General features: G+C 42.3%; 1 protein-coding gene across 2 annotated transcripts in view; it reads right to left on the reverse strand.

Annotated features, from left to right (window-relative positions):
- Positions 1-4,866, reverse strand: part of KIFAP3 (kinesin associated protein 3) — a 29,379-nt gene extending 24,513 nt beyond the window's left edge. For both annotated transcript variants that reach the window (XM_060774351.2, XM_060774352.2), the window contains exons 1-2: positions 4,702-4,866; positions 280-411 (exon numbers count right to left, since the gene is read on the reverse strand). In XM_060774351.2, coding sequence (XP_060630334.1) covers positions 280-411; positions 4,702-4,733 — 164 coding nt within the window. In that variant the 5' untranslated portion in view covers positions 4,734-4,866. The remainder of the gene's footprint in view (positions 1-279; positions 412-4,701) is intronic.
- Between the last annotated feature and the right edge of the window lie 8,045 nt (positions 4,867-12,911).

The raw sequence follows: 12,911 nt of genomic DNA on the forward strand, positions 1-12,911 counted from the left end.
CCTCCGAGGGAGATAAAGTAGAGAATAATAATAATAATGATGATGACTAAAATTCCCTGCGAAGGTTAAGGATATTGGACATGCGTAACATTAGGTCCCACCCTAAATATCATTTTTACTTATCTGGACACAATATAATGATATGCAATGAAAATCTATAATTTTGTTATGAACCCATTTTTTACATTCTAAGTCCCCCTACTCCAAAAGCTTTCCAGATTATTTTTTTTGTTTCATAGAAAAACTTGCTCATCTAAATAATGAATGCTATAAGCTTACATTTTTTGACATTCCTTGCGTTCTCCCAACATAGGATCTCCCATTTCCCCGAGAATGGTAGCTTCGACTTCATAGTGAACAATAAGTGCTTTTTCTGATGGATGAACATCAATATTTCCTCCTTTTACCTTCCTGTTAAGTAAAAAAAAAAAAAGGCCAGGTCACATAATACATCTGTTTACTGCATTAAGCACATTAAATAGTCAAAAAAATAAACTCCTCTTTATTCTACCAGGATAAACTGACAGATATGCTGTCTTGTTGTTTATAAAGTATTTGGGTTATTATAGGTTTTTTTGGGCTATATGGCCATGTTCTAGAGGCATTCTCTCCTGACGTTTCGCCTGCATCTATGGCAAGCATCCTCAGAGGTAGTGAGGTCTGTTGGAACTAGGAAATGGGTTTATATATCTGTGGAATGATCAGGGTGGGACAAAGAACCCTTGTCTGTTGGAGCTAGGTGTGAATGTTTCAACTGACCACCTTGATTAGCATTTGATGGCAGTGCCTGGGGCAATCTTTTGTTGAGAAGTGATTAGATGTCCTTGATTGTTTCCTCTCTATTGTAATTTTAGAGTAGTAATTTTAGAGTTTTTTAATACTGGTAGCCAGATTTTGTTCATTTTCATGGTTTCCTCCTTTCTGTTGAAATTGTCCACATGCTTGTGGATTTCAATGGCTTCTCTGTGTAGTCTGACATGGTGGTTGTGAGAGTGGTCCAGCATTTCTGTGTCCTCGAATAATATCCTGTGTCCAGGTTGGTTCATCAGGTGCTCTGCTATGGCTGACTTCTCTGGTTGAAGGAGTCTGCAGTGCCTTTCATGTTCCTTGATTCGTGTTTGGGCAACGCTGCGTTTGGTGGTCCCTATGTAGACTTGTCCACAGCTGCATGGTATACGGTAGACTCCTGCAGAAGTGAGAGGATCCCTCTTGTCCTTTGCTGAACGTAGCATTTGTTGGATTTTCTTGGTGGGTTTGTAGATAGTTTGTATGTTGTGTTTCCTCATCAGCTTCCCTATGTGGTCAGTGGTTCCCTTGATGTATGGCAAGAACACTTTTCTTCTGGGTGGATCTTTGTCTTTACTCTCATGGCTTGTTCTTGGTCTTGCATCTCTTCTGATGTCCAGGGCTTGTTGCTGTGGCCCAGTCTATGTATATGTGTATATATTTGTGTATATGTGTATATATATGTGTGTGTTTGCGTGTATATATGTGGTTTTGCGAATGGGTGTAACTTTTTTTTTTATTTTTTTGGCTTTTTAAGCCATTCTGGCTCAGCGGCCTTTTCAAATCCTGGCGTACACTCATCTGCATACAACCAATCGGCTGCAATGCAAATTAATCTTGCCTCTACTGTTGCTACCCTATTTCTGCCAATTCTGCCACATTGGAACATAGAGCTATACATCAAAAATTTAACATAGATCAACAAATTTGCTACAGATGGTCACTCGTTGGCCTGTTAGGTGTATTGTGTCCAAATTTGGTGTCAATTCGTCCAGAGGTTTTTGAGTTATGTTAATCCCACAAAGGAACATTACATTTTTATTTATATAGTGTTTTATTACTGTATATTTTAAGTTGTAATGTTTTTGGTTGTGAGCCGCTTTGAGTCTTCATATGGAGGCCAAGATGAAGTACTTTGGCCACATCATGAGAAGAAAGGAAAGCTTAGAGAAGACAGTGATGCTGGGGAAAATGGAAGGAAAAAGGAAGAGGGGCCAACCAAGGGCAAGATGGATGGATGGGATCCTTGAAGTGACTGGATTGACCTTGAAAGACCTAGGGGTGGTGGCGACTGACATGGAGCTCTGGCGTGGACTGGTCCATGAAGTCACGAAGGGTCGGAAAAGACTGAATGAATGAACAACAACAAAGGACAGTGAACTGGCCCTGGCTTAAAAAGTTTGGACACGCCTGATGGAAGGCATGGGAATTTATACAAATTGGGTTTTTGCAAGTGTCTGTACCTGTGTATGTAAAAGACTCAGAAAGCTCTAGTCATAAGAGAGTACTTTGTTGCCTGCTCCCATTCTTGTTTTCTTTTTTATTGATGTAATATCAAGATGTATTTGGACATACTCTGAAAGCATCTTGATCATGAAGATATATTTCTTGCCTTGTAAGGAATCTCCAAAAAAAATACATTGGCATTTTTATTTTATTTTATTTGGATATGAAGGGGGGGGGATAGCTGATGGCACTATTGCTGTTAGCTAGATGGAAACAGTTCTAGTAGTTAGGAATAGTTTACATGGATTTTCCTTTAAAAGTGACTTAAACTCGAGTGAATGGTATAATATGTTATACTTAATGTATTATCGAAGGCTTTCATGGCTGGAATCACTAGGTTCTTGTGGGTTTTTTCGGGCTATAGGGCCATGTTCTAGAGGCATTTCTCCTGACGTTTCGCCTGCATCTATGGCAAGCATCCTCAGAGGTACCTCACTACCTCTGAGGATGCTTGCCATAGATGCAGGCGAAACGTCAGGAGAAATGCCTCTAGAACATGGCCCTATAGCCCGAAAAAACCCACAAGAACCTAATGTTATACTTACTTTGTACAAGTTGCCGCCTACATACAGATCTAGACATGTTTCATTGTTTCTGAACGTATATTTTCTGTTTATATATGAGATTGTGTCAATTAATTAATTAAATAAATAAATAAAAATGATGGGAGGCATGGGCAAACTTTTGCCCTCCAGGTGTTTTGGACTTCAATGTCTATAATTACTAACAGTTTGGAATTGTGGGAGTTGAAGACCAAAACACTTGGAAGGCCCAAGTCTGCCCATGACTGATCAATCCCCTCCAATACTACTTCTGAACACCATTAACATGCAAGACATTGGGTAGCCCTATGGAGCTCTGTCATTGAATTGGGTTCTAATACCAGTTCTCACACTGGGGCTTTAAAGCAGGCAACCTTACAAGTTGGGAGTCTCCTGCCGCCTGCATTTATTTATCGTGTCATCAGCAACCGAAGCGGATTTTTAGCATAAGTATATGTTATGTAGTAGTAGTTTGTATGTATTGTCGTGATTTATTGTACACTGTCTTTTCTATGTTGCTGTTCACCGCCACGAGTCGCCCTAGGGCTGAGAGTGGCGGTCAATAAGTGCAAGTAATAAATAAATAAATAAATAATAAATAAACCATACCATTGTATTACATTTCTAACAGAAAACAAACACACAGATTAAAAAAAAACAACAAAAAACCCCACAGATTTTGCAAACTTGGTAGTTGGTTAAATGTCCTTTGACCAGTATCTGGCCACTTGGAGTGCCTCTGGTGTTGCCGCAAGAAGGTCCTCCATTGTGCATGTGGCAGGGCTCAGATTGCATTGCAGCAGGTGGTCAGTGGTTTGCTCTTCTCTGCACTCGCATGCCGTGGATTCCACCCTGTAGCCCCATTTCTTAAGATTGGCTCTGCATCTCGTGGTGCCAGAGTGCAGTCTGTTCAGCGCATTCCAAGTCGTCCAGTCTTCTGTATGCCCAGGGGGGAGTCTCTCATCTGGTATCACCCATGGATTGAGGTGCTGGGTTTGGGCCTGCCACTTTTGGACTCTCGCTTGCTGAGGTGTTCCAGCGAGTGTCTCTGTAGATCTAAGAACATTATGTCTTGATTTAAGTCGTTGACGTGCTGGCTGATACCCAAACAAGGGATGAGCTGTACATGTCTCTGCCTTGGTCCTTTCACTATTGGCTGCTACTTCCCGGCAGATGTCAGGTGGTGCAATACCGGCTAAGCAGTGTAATTTCTCTAGTGGTGTAGGGCGCAGACACCCCGTGATAATGCGGCATGTCTCATTAAGAGCCACATCCACTGTTTTAACGTGGTGAGATGTGTTCCACACTGGACATGCGTACTCAGCAGTAGAGTAGCATAGCGCAAGGGCAGATGTCTTCACTGTGTCTGGTTGTGATCCCCAGGTTGTGCCAGTCAGCTTTTGTATGATGTTGTTTCTAGCGCCACTTTTTGCTGATGTTCAGGCAGTGCTTCTTGTAGGTCAGAGCACGGTCCAAAGTGACTCCCAGGTATTTGGGTGTGTTGCAATGCTCCAGTGGGATTCCTTCCCAGGTAATCCTCAGAGCTCGGGATGCTTGTCTGTTCTGCCGCCTGCAGAATCCTGGGAAATGTAGTTTGGGAAAGGAGGACCTGTGTAGTTGAGAATGCCAAAGGCCCCGCCCTAAACTACGATTCCCAGAATGCTGCAGGGCCAGAGAGATGACACAATTAGATAGTACACTCCCTACACATAGAGCCTATTCATATCCAGCCAGAGGCCGCCCTCTCGCTTTGAGGCGACAGGCAGGGCACCCCCCCCCCCCCGCCCTCCAGGCCCGGCCTCGAAGCCCTCTCCCATTCAATGGGCCACCCTCCCCTCCTTTTCCCTTTGCTGAGGGGAGACGTTACCTTTTGAGGTACCGCGCGTCCTCCCCTTGCATCGCGCCAGAAGCAACACTGAGGCTCAGCGGCTGTGGGAAGCGAGGCGACAGACAGCCCTGTTGCCAAGGCGAAAAGGAATAGTGTGCACGCGTTGCGCAAGCGCCGGCCGTCACCTCAGGCGCAGGCGCAGAGATGAGCGCGAGGGCTGAGGGGACGAATCAGCGCCTTGCTTTGCGCAGGCGCGTGCGACATGAATGAAATCAGACCAGTGTGCTGCTCTCTCTCTTTTGTGAGGCGACTCTGTTGAGGCTCTTGAACTTCATTGAGCCTTGTCAGGGAAGAAGTAGTTTTGCATTCAACAGGACCACATTGCTTAGACTGGAGATACACATCTGCAATTATATCCTCAGTGTAGACCAGACACTCCTAAACTCTGGCCCTCCAGCTATTTAGGCCTCTATAGAAATATAGAGTTGGAAGAGGCCTCATGGGCCATCCAGTCCAACCCCCTGCCAAGAAGCAGAAAAATTGCATTCAAAGCACCCCCGACAGATGGCCATCCAGCCTCTGTTTAAAAGCTTCCAAAGAAGGAGCCTCCACCACACTCCAGAGCAAAGAGTTCCACTGCTGAACAGCTCTCACAGTTAGGAAGTTGTTCCTCATGTTCAGATGGAATCTCTTTTCTTGTAGTTTGAAGTCATTGTTCCGCGTTTTAGTCTCCAGGGAAGCAGAAAACAAGCTTGCTCCCTTCTCCCTGTGACTTCCTCTCACATACAGGGTGAGGCAGCATAACTTCCTTTTTTCAAAACTTAATAAATCCCATTGTATGAATCAGAATTTTTTTATATAATGTAGGCGCATATCTAAAGTTTTGTTTTACATAGTTTTGAAGATCAAATTAGGTAGGTGATGTCCCCCATTCTCCATACACTGAGTAAACAATCATAGAATCATAGAATCAAAGAGTTGGAAGAGACCTCATGGGCCATCCAGTCCAACCCCCCGCCAAGAAGCAGGAATATTGCATTCAAATCACCCCTGACAAATGGCCATCCAGCCTCTGCTTAAAAGCCTCCAAAGAAGGAGCCTCCACCACACTCCGGGGCAGAGAGTTCCACTGCTGAACGGCTCTCACAGTCAGGAAGTTCTGACTGTGAGACGACGAATTTGGATCACGAAAATGGACGACGAATTTGGATCATGCTTGGATGATGAGGCGATCGGGGATGGGATTTGTGATAACTGTGTATTGATGATTGTTTATTAGTTAGTAATGGAAATGTGTAATTTAACTGTTTTTGCATATTAATTATTGCTGTTTTTATTGTCTTGCTATTTGCTGTCTGGAAACCGCTGTGAGTCGCCCTCGGGCTTGATATATAGCGGTATACAAGAATAGTAAATAAATAAATAAATAAATAAACTGATTTCTGGCATTTGTCATGACTCTTTCCAGCATAGCAGGCGTTATGTTGGCAATTTCTTCCTGGATGTTGGTCTTCAAATCTTGTAGGGTTCTTTGATGTTTGACATAAACACGGGATTTCAAAAAAACCCATAAAAAATCACAAGGGGCCAAATCTGGAGAGCGGGCCGGCCACTCCAAATCCGCTCGAAAAGTAGGCCTCAACGGCAAAAGCACGCTCCTCACTGTTCCAACGCATGATGGCGACTGAACTGTGTCAGGAAAAAACTTTATACTCCTGCCTCTCGAACTAGACCACTAGCGCTCCGCTACGTCTTCAACCGACTGAATGGCGCACATTTTAATAAAGGAAGTTATGCTGCCTCACCTTGTACATGGCTATCATGTCTCCTCTCAACCTTCTCTTCTTCAGGCAAAACATGGCCAGCTCTTTAAGCCATTCCTCATAGGGCTTGTTCTCCAGACCCTTGATCATTTTAGTCGCCCTCCTCTGGACACATTCCAGCTTGTCAATATCTCTCTCCAATTGTGGTGGCCAGAATTGGACACAATATTCCAGGTGTGGTCTAACCAAGGCAGAATAGGGGAGTAGCCTGACTTCCCTGGATTTAGACACTATGCTCCTATTGATGCAGGCCAAAATCCCATTGGCTTTTTTTGCCGCCACATCACATTGTTGGCTCATGTTTAACTTGTCCATAAAGACTCCAAGATCTTTTTCACACGTACTGCTCTCAAGGCATGCGTCCCACAGCGTGTATCTTTGCATTTCATTTTTTCTGCGTAAGTGGAGTATCTTGCATTTGTCACTATTGAACTTCATTTTGTTGGTTTTGGCCCATCTCTCTAATCTGTTCAGATCTTTTTGAATTCTGCTCCAGTTTTCTGGAGTATTGACTATCCGTCCCAATTTGGTGTTGTCTGCAAACTTGATGATCATGCCTTCTAACCCTTCATCTAAATCATTAATAAAGATGTTGAACAGGACCGGGCCCAGGATGGAACCTACAGCACTCCACTCATCACTTCTTTCCAGGATGAAGAGGAAGCATTGGTGAGCACCCTCTGGGTTCGTTCGCTTAACCAATAGCAGATCTACCTCACCGTAGTTTTGCCTAGCCCACACTGGACTAGTTTGTTTGTTCAATGGTCAGGAATTCTGGGAGTTGGAGGCCCAAACAGCTGGAGGACTGCAGCTTGAGGATGCCTGTTATAGACCCATATAAAGCTGTTAAATGAATCATTTGGCAGCCTAAAACCCCTTCTATGGTAACCAGACCTTGTTCCAGTGAAGGTTTGAGCATTGGGCTCGCTGCTTAGCCACGGAAACCCAGTAGGTGAACTTGCGCAAGTCACACTCTCACAGCCTCAGAAGAAGGTAGAAGCAAACCCCTTGCTAAGAAGACACTTGTAAGTCACTATAAATCAGAAATAAACTCAAAGGTACACAACAGCAGCAGCCAAAACCCATTATCCAATGTGCTAAAAATCCTTTCAATACTGTTACAGTGACCAAGTAGCATCTTTAAAAATAAGATGGAACTATCCTCATATTACCTAGTTACAATGCTGAACAGTGAATCAAAGATCTCCTGCTGCCCTGGTACTTCGCCCATCATGATGGTGTGTGTGTTCTTTTTTAGCCAGAAGCCAGCATTTGAGTCGATTCTCTTTCTAGCAGCATTAGAAAAGAGGCATTACAGTTACTCAGGCCAATCTCAGTGACCAAGGAACTGTGACATCAGTATAATATCTTGAGACCCATTGGCTGACAGCAAAATGAAAGTTATTGACTGTGCATTAATGGGTAATGTTGCTATATCTCTCTGTTTGTTTTTCATATTAAACACATTAAGATTGGAATACTACACAAACTTTGAATGTTTTTATGGGATGACCTTGTTATTCTGAGAAGTATTGGTGGTCCAGTTTCTTTCAGTTACATTGTAAGATTTAAATGGCACAAACTAATATTTGATCAATGGGATGACATTTTCCATCAATAGCATTATCTTTCCACAGAGGTATTGTTATGTACTCCTGAGGCAAAACCCTGTGCTGATGACCACAGTGCTACTGAAAGGATTTTCCATGTGAGACAGACAGACTGAGATAAATAGTCTCTAAAAGCAGCAAAAGCAGTGTGTGGTTACATTGATGGCACATCTCTCGGAGACATTGACTGTGACATCATAACTAACATGTCTTAGAACTGCAGAAAACAGATGTTTGTTACCATTAAAATCCTATAATAAGAAAATTCAAATGAAATGAGATAGTGCTAGAAAATTAGACTTCCAAGTGGAAAGGCACTCAACAAACTACTGGGATAGAATAATAATAATAATAATAATAATAATAATAATAATAATAAATGAAACTGAAATCCAGTCACTGACCAACACAGTCAGAATCTTCAGCACTGACATCAATATGGAGTTCGGCCTAGACAAATGTGCGACAGTGGCATTAAAGATAGAGAAACTTACTCACAACAAGGGCATGCAGATACCAAATGGACAAACTATAAAATACAATCAGCCTGAAGCCTAAAAATATCTGGGCATACTACAGTTGAATAATATCGAGCATGGGCATGTGAAAAATGTGGTCAGCAAAGAATATATCCAAAGAGTTAGAAAGGTTTTGAAGAGCAAATTAAATGGCGGAAATACGATCAAGGTTCTCAACATCTGGGCCATCCCTGTCATTAGATACATTGCTGGAATTGTGAACTGGACACAAGCAGAGTTGGATGATCTGGACAGAAAACAAGAAAACTGATGACAATCCACTACTCATTACACCCGCATAGTATGTCGACAGACTTTACTTACCCAGAAAATCAGAAGGCAGAGGGCTTCTGCAAGTGAAACAAAGGGTAGAAGAAGAGAAACATGCACTGGCAGATTATGTGAAAGGCAGTTAAGAACCAACATTAAGGGAAGTCAAAAGTGCAAAAGACAAAGAGTGAATACTGTAAAAACACAATCCAGAGCAGAAGAGAAAACTGGTGAAAGAAGGCTCTCCATGGACAGTTCCTGGGAAAAATTGAGAGCCAAATTGACAAAGAAAAAACATGGCTGTGGCTCACAAATGGAACTTTGAAAAAGAAGACGGAGGTCCTGATTCTGGCAGCCCAAGAACAAGCCATTAGAACCAATGCCATCAAAAAAGTCAGAACTGAAAATGACAGATCCCAAGTATAGACTCTGCAAGGAAGCAGATGAAACAAAAGATTACATCCTCAGCTGCTGCAAGATCGTGCAAATAGACTACAAGCAGAGGCATAACACAGTTGCTCAGATGATTCATTGGAACCTGTGCCACAAATACAATCTGCCTGTGACAAAGAACTGGTGAGATCACAAGCCGGAAAAAGTTACAGAGAATGAACACGTCAAGCTACTCTGGGACTTCCGAATTCAGACAGACAGAGTTTTGGAGCACAATACTCCTGACCTCACAATCGTGTTAAAAAACAAAGTATGGATTGTTGATGTTGCAATCCCAGGTGACAGCAGGATTGAAGAGAAACAACTGGAAAAGCTGACACAATATGAGGATTTAAAGATTGAACTGCAAAGACTCTGGCACAAACAAGTAAAGGTGGTCCCAGTGGTGATTGGCACACTGGGTGCAGTGCCTAAAGACCTTGGCCTGCACTTAAACACAATCAGCACTGACAAAATTATCATCAGCTACAAAAGGTCACCTTACTGCACGCATTATTCGCTGATACATCACACAGTCCTAGATACTTGGGAAGTGTCCGACGTGTGATCCAATACAACAGCCAGCAGAGTGATCTTGTTTGCTGTGGACTCATCTTGTTGTGTTTCAAATAATAATAATAATAATAATAATAATAATAATAATAATAATACACTTTATTTATATTCCACTTTATCTTCCCGGAGGGACTCAGACCAGATTACAGTACATATAAGGCAAACATTCAATGCATTTTTACATGAACAATGGCATACAATCAGGCATGTAGCTCGGGGGGCTTCAGCCCCTCCCCCCCCCCCCCCCCCCGAAATTCTCATGGTGGTTCACAAAAAGGCCTTACTGGTGCGTTATTTAAACTGTTATGATTATTCATATCATGATCTGATCACCATGCTCAATATATCTCATATGCATGGGGGTATTGGGGTAACGATACAAAAGGTTTGCTAGGCTAGACCCTCTTTCACTCAGACTCAGCCCCCCCAACCTCCCCCCCCCCCGAAAAAAAAATCAGCCTCCCCCCCCCCCCCCCAAACGAAATCCTGGCTACGGGCCTGCATACAATACACAGATAAGGTAAAGTTCTTCCCCTTTTTCCATCTCTGGCATCTGGAGGTGATGCTCGGCCATGGAGAGGTGCTCTTCTTCCATGCTGAAGGAGCCTGTGTTCCATAGACATCTCTCATCTTTTTGCCAGCTTGTCTGCATGGGATGCCCTTTTACCTTTCCACCGAAGTGGTACCTCTTGATCTATTCACATTGCATGCTTTCGAACAGTTAAGTTGGCAGGAGCCGTAAAGATGTGCTGTAGCTAATGATGTAACTGGACTTAAGCAAAAAGGACCTTTAGCTGAGAGATGAAATAAAAGTCTGGGCCTGCACAAATCATAGAATTATAAAGTTGGAAGAGACCACAAGTGCTATCCAACCCTCCACCATGTAGGAACATACAGTCAAAGCACTCCTGGCAGGTGGCCATACAATCTTTGATTAAAAACCTCTTTCTTTCCTTCACCCTTTTTCTTTTCCTCTTTCTCTTTCCTTCTCTACCGCTTTCCTTCCTTCCTTTGCTTTTTGCTTCCATCCTTCCTTCTGTCTTTCCTTCCCTCTTTCTCTCCTTTCTTTCTCTTCTTCCTTTGCTCCCTCTTTCCTTTCCTTCTCTCCTTTCTTCTTTCTCTACTCCTTTCTTTCCATCCCTTTTCTTTTCCTCTTTCTCTCCTTTCTTCCTTCTCTACCTCTTTCCTTCCTTCCTTCCTTCCTTCCTTCCTTTCTTTCTCCCCTTCCTTCCCTCCCCCCCCCCCCTCGTATCGTCATTTAGATTTTCATCATTTAGCTTTTCAGGATTTTTATGTCTTTTCCACTCTTTTTGGGGGGGGGGCGTTATAGGTGATGGTCACTTGTTGGTCTGTTAGGGATGTAGTGTCCAAATTTGGTGTCATTTCATCCAGTGGTGTTTGAGTTATGTTAATCCCACAAACGAACATTACATTTTTATGTATATAGAACCTGGGCAATGAGAAGACTAAAGTAGTGGTGGTGTGTGTAGCCGAGCCTTGACTTTTAAAATGTTTTTACTTGAGGCACTTTTTAAAAGAAGTAACTCATTACCCCAACCAGAATCCTTTCTTCCAATATCTTCAGCTGCCTTCTTCTGAGGTAAATCTTCTTCTCAATAAATGGACTGAGTCTTAATTATAAAGAACTGATCAAGGTAATATTTATTCAAAGATTCACAGGTGTACAACGTTTAATGGTTATTCTGTACTCCTTTAAATGTTGTTACAGTTGACTTTAGTTCAACAGTTTCCAATATAACTCTCAGTATGGCTTTTACTTCCACCAGACTGGTTTTAAACTTATTTCACTGCAAAGTATCTTCCTTCTCTTAACTGACAATTCAAGGCACTGACTTGCTCTTTCTCCCTTCAGCTATCCCCACTTATTAGAAAAATATTTGTGTGATCCCAATGCTCATTACAACATTGGGTCAACACTGGCTTGTTAAAAGCCTTAAATGTACACAGCAAAGAAGCTTGGAGATCAGAGCTAGGTAGGAATGCCTGGGGCTTAGGAAAAATTGAGACCAGCAAATACACAGCCGCCCTCCTCTCCCATTTAAGAAACACGCATGCAAACAATTAGTTCAGACACAGAGTTAAAGATAAAACAGTTTACTTACTAAGAAAAACATGCATGATGAAAATCTCATGCAGGCAACACATCCTTGATTACATTCACAGCAACAGATCAGGCCTTAAGGTGGTGATCAGGCCCCTCCTCACAAAATGGTGACATCTCAAAAAGAACAGCATGCAGAGTACAAACAAAATGGCTGACTGCGAAGAAGAAGCAGGAAACAGGAAGTATGTCTCTCTAGAAATGTGTGTGAGATTGCATATATCTCCAACACCACTGGATTTATGGATTTCTACTGGGGTTTCTTTTCCCCTTAGCTCATGAGCTAATTACCAATTTAAACAGGTCCAATTGACTCTGTAAACACACAGGCTGAAGACTTAAACCCCTGAGTTCAGTTTCTCCACACACTAGAACCCAACTTACACTTTTTTCCGCTGACTAAAAGAAACTGACTCTTCCAAAATGCCTGCCCCTGCCAAGTGGCAGTTAGCTCCGCCCCTTTGGCTTCTCTAACTTGGATACATTCTAAGAGCAGGTTCCATCGCTATGGCAACGCCTCAGCACAGGGGACACATAAGCTGGCCTGCACTTATCATATCCCAAGATCAATAAACACATTTAAATCATACATTATACTTAGCTATTTCATTACATTACGTCCCTACCACTAAATATATTTCTGGAAATGAAAATGAACCTCATTTAAAGCAATATATGCCTATATCATATATATAAACAAGCATATAGATGAACATTTCAATAAAAACCATGCTGCAAATTGCATTTGAATTAATAATTGGTCTTACCAATACTTACACAGTTTTAACCGATTACATCAGTTTAAAAACAAAAGCAATATGCAGAATACAGTTCAATAAAATAATTCTGTCAAAATCCATTTTAAATAAAGCAATTAGGTTAGCACCTATACATTTCA

This window comes from Anolis sagrei, chromosome 4 (assembly GCF_037176765.1).
Source record: "Anolis sagrei isolate rAnoSag1 chromosome 4, rAnoSag1.mat, whole genome shotgun sequence".
Taxonomy (NCBI): Eukaryota; Metazoa; Chordata; class Lepidosauria; order Squamata; family Dactyloidae; genus Anolis; species Anolis sagrei.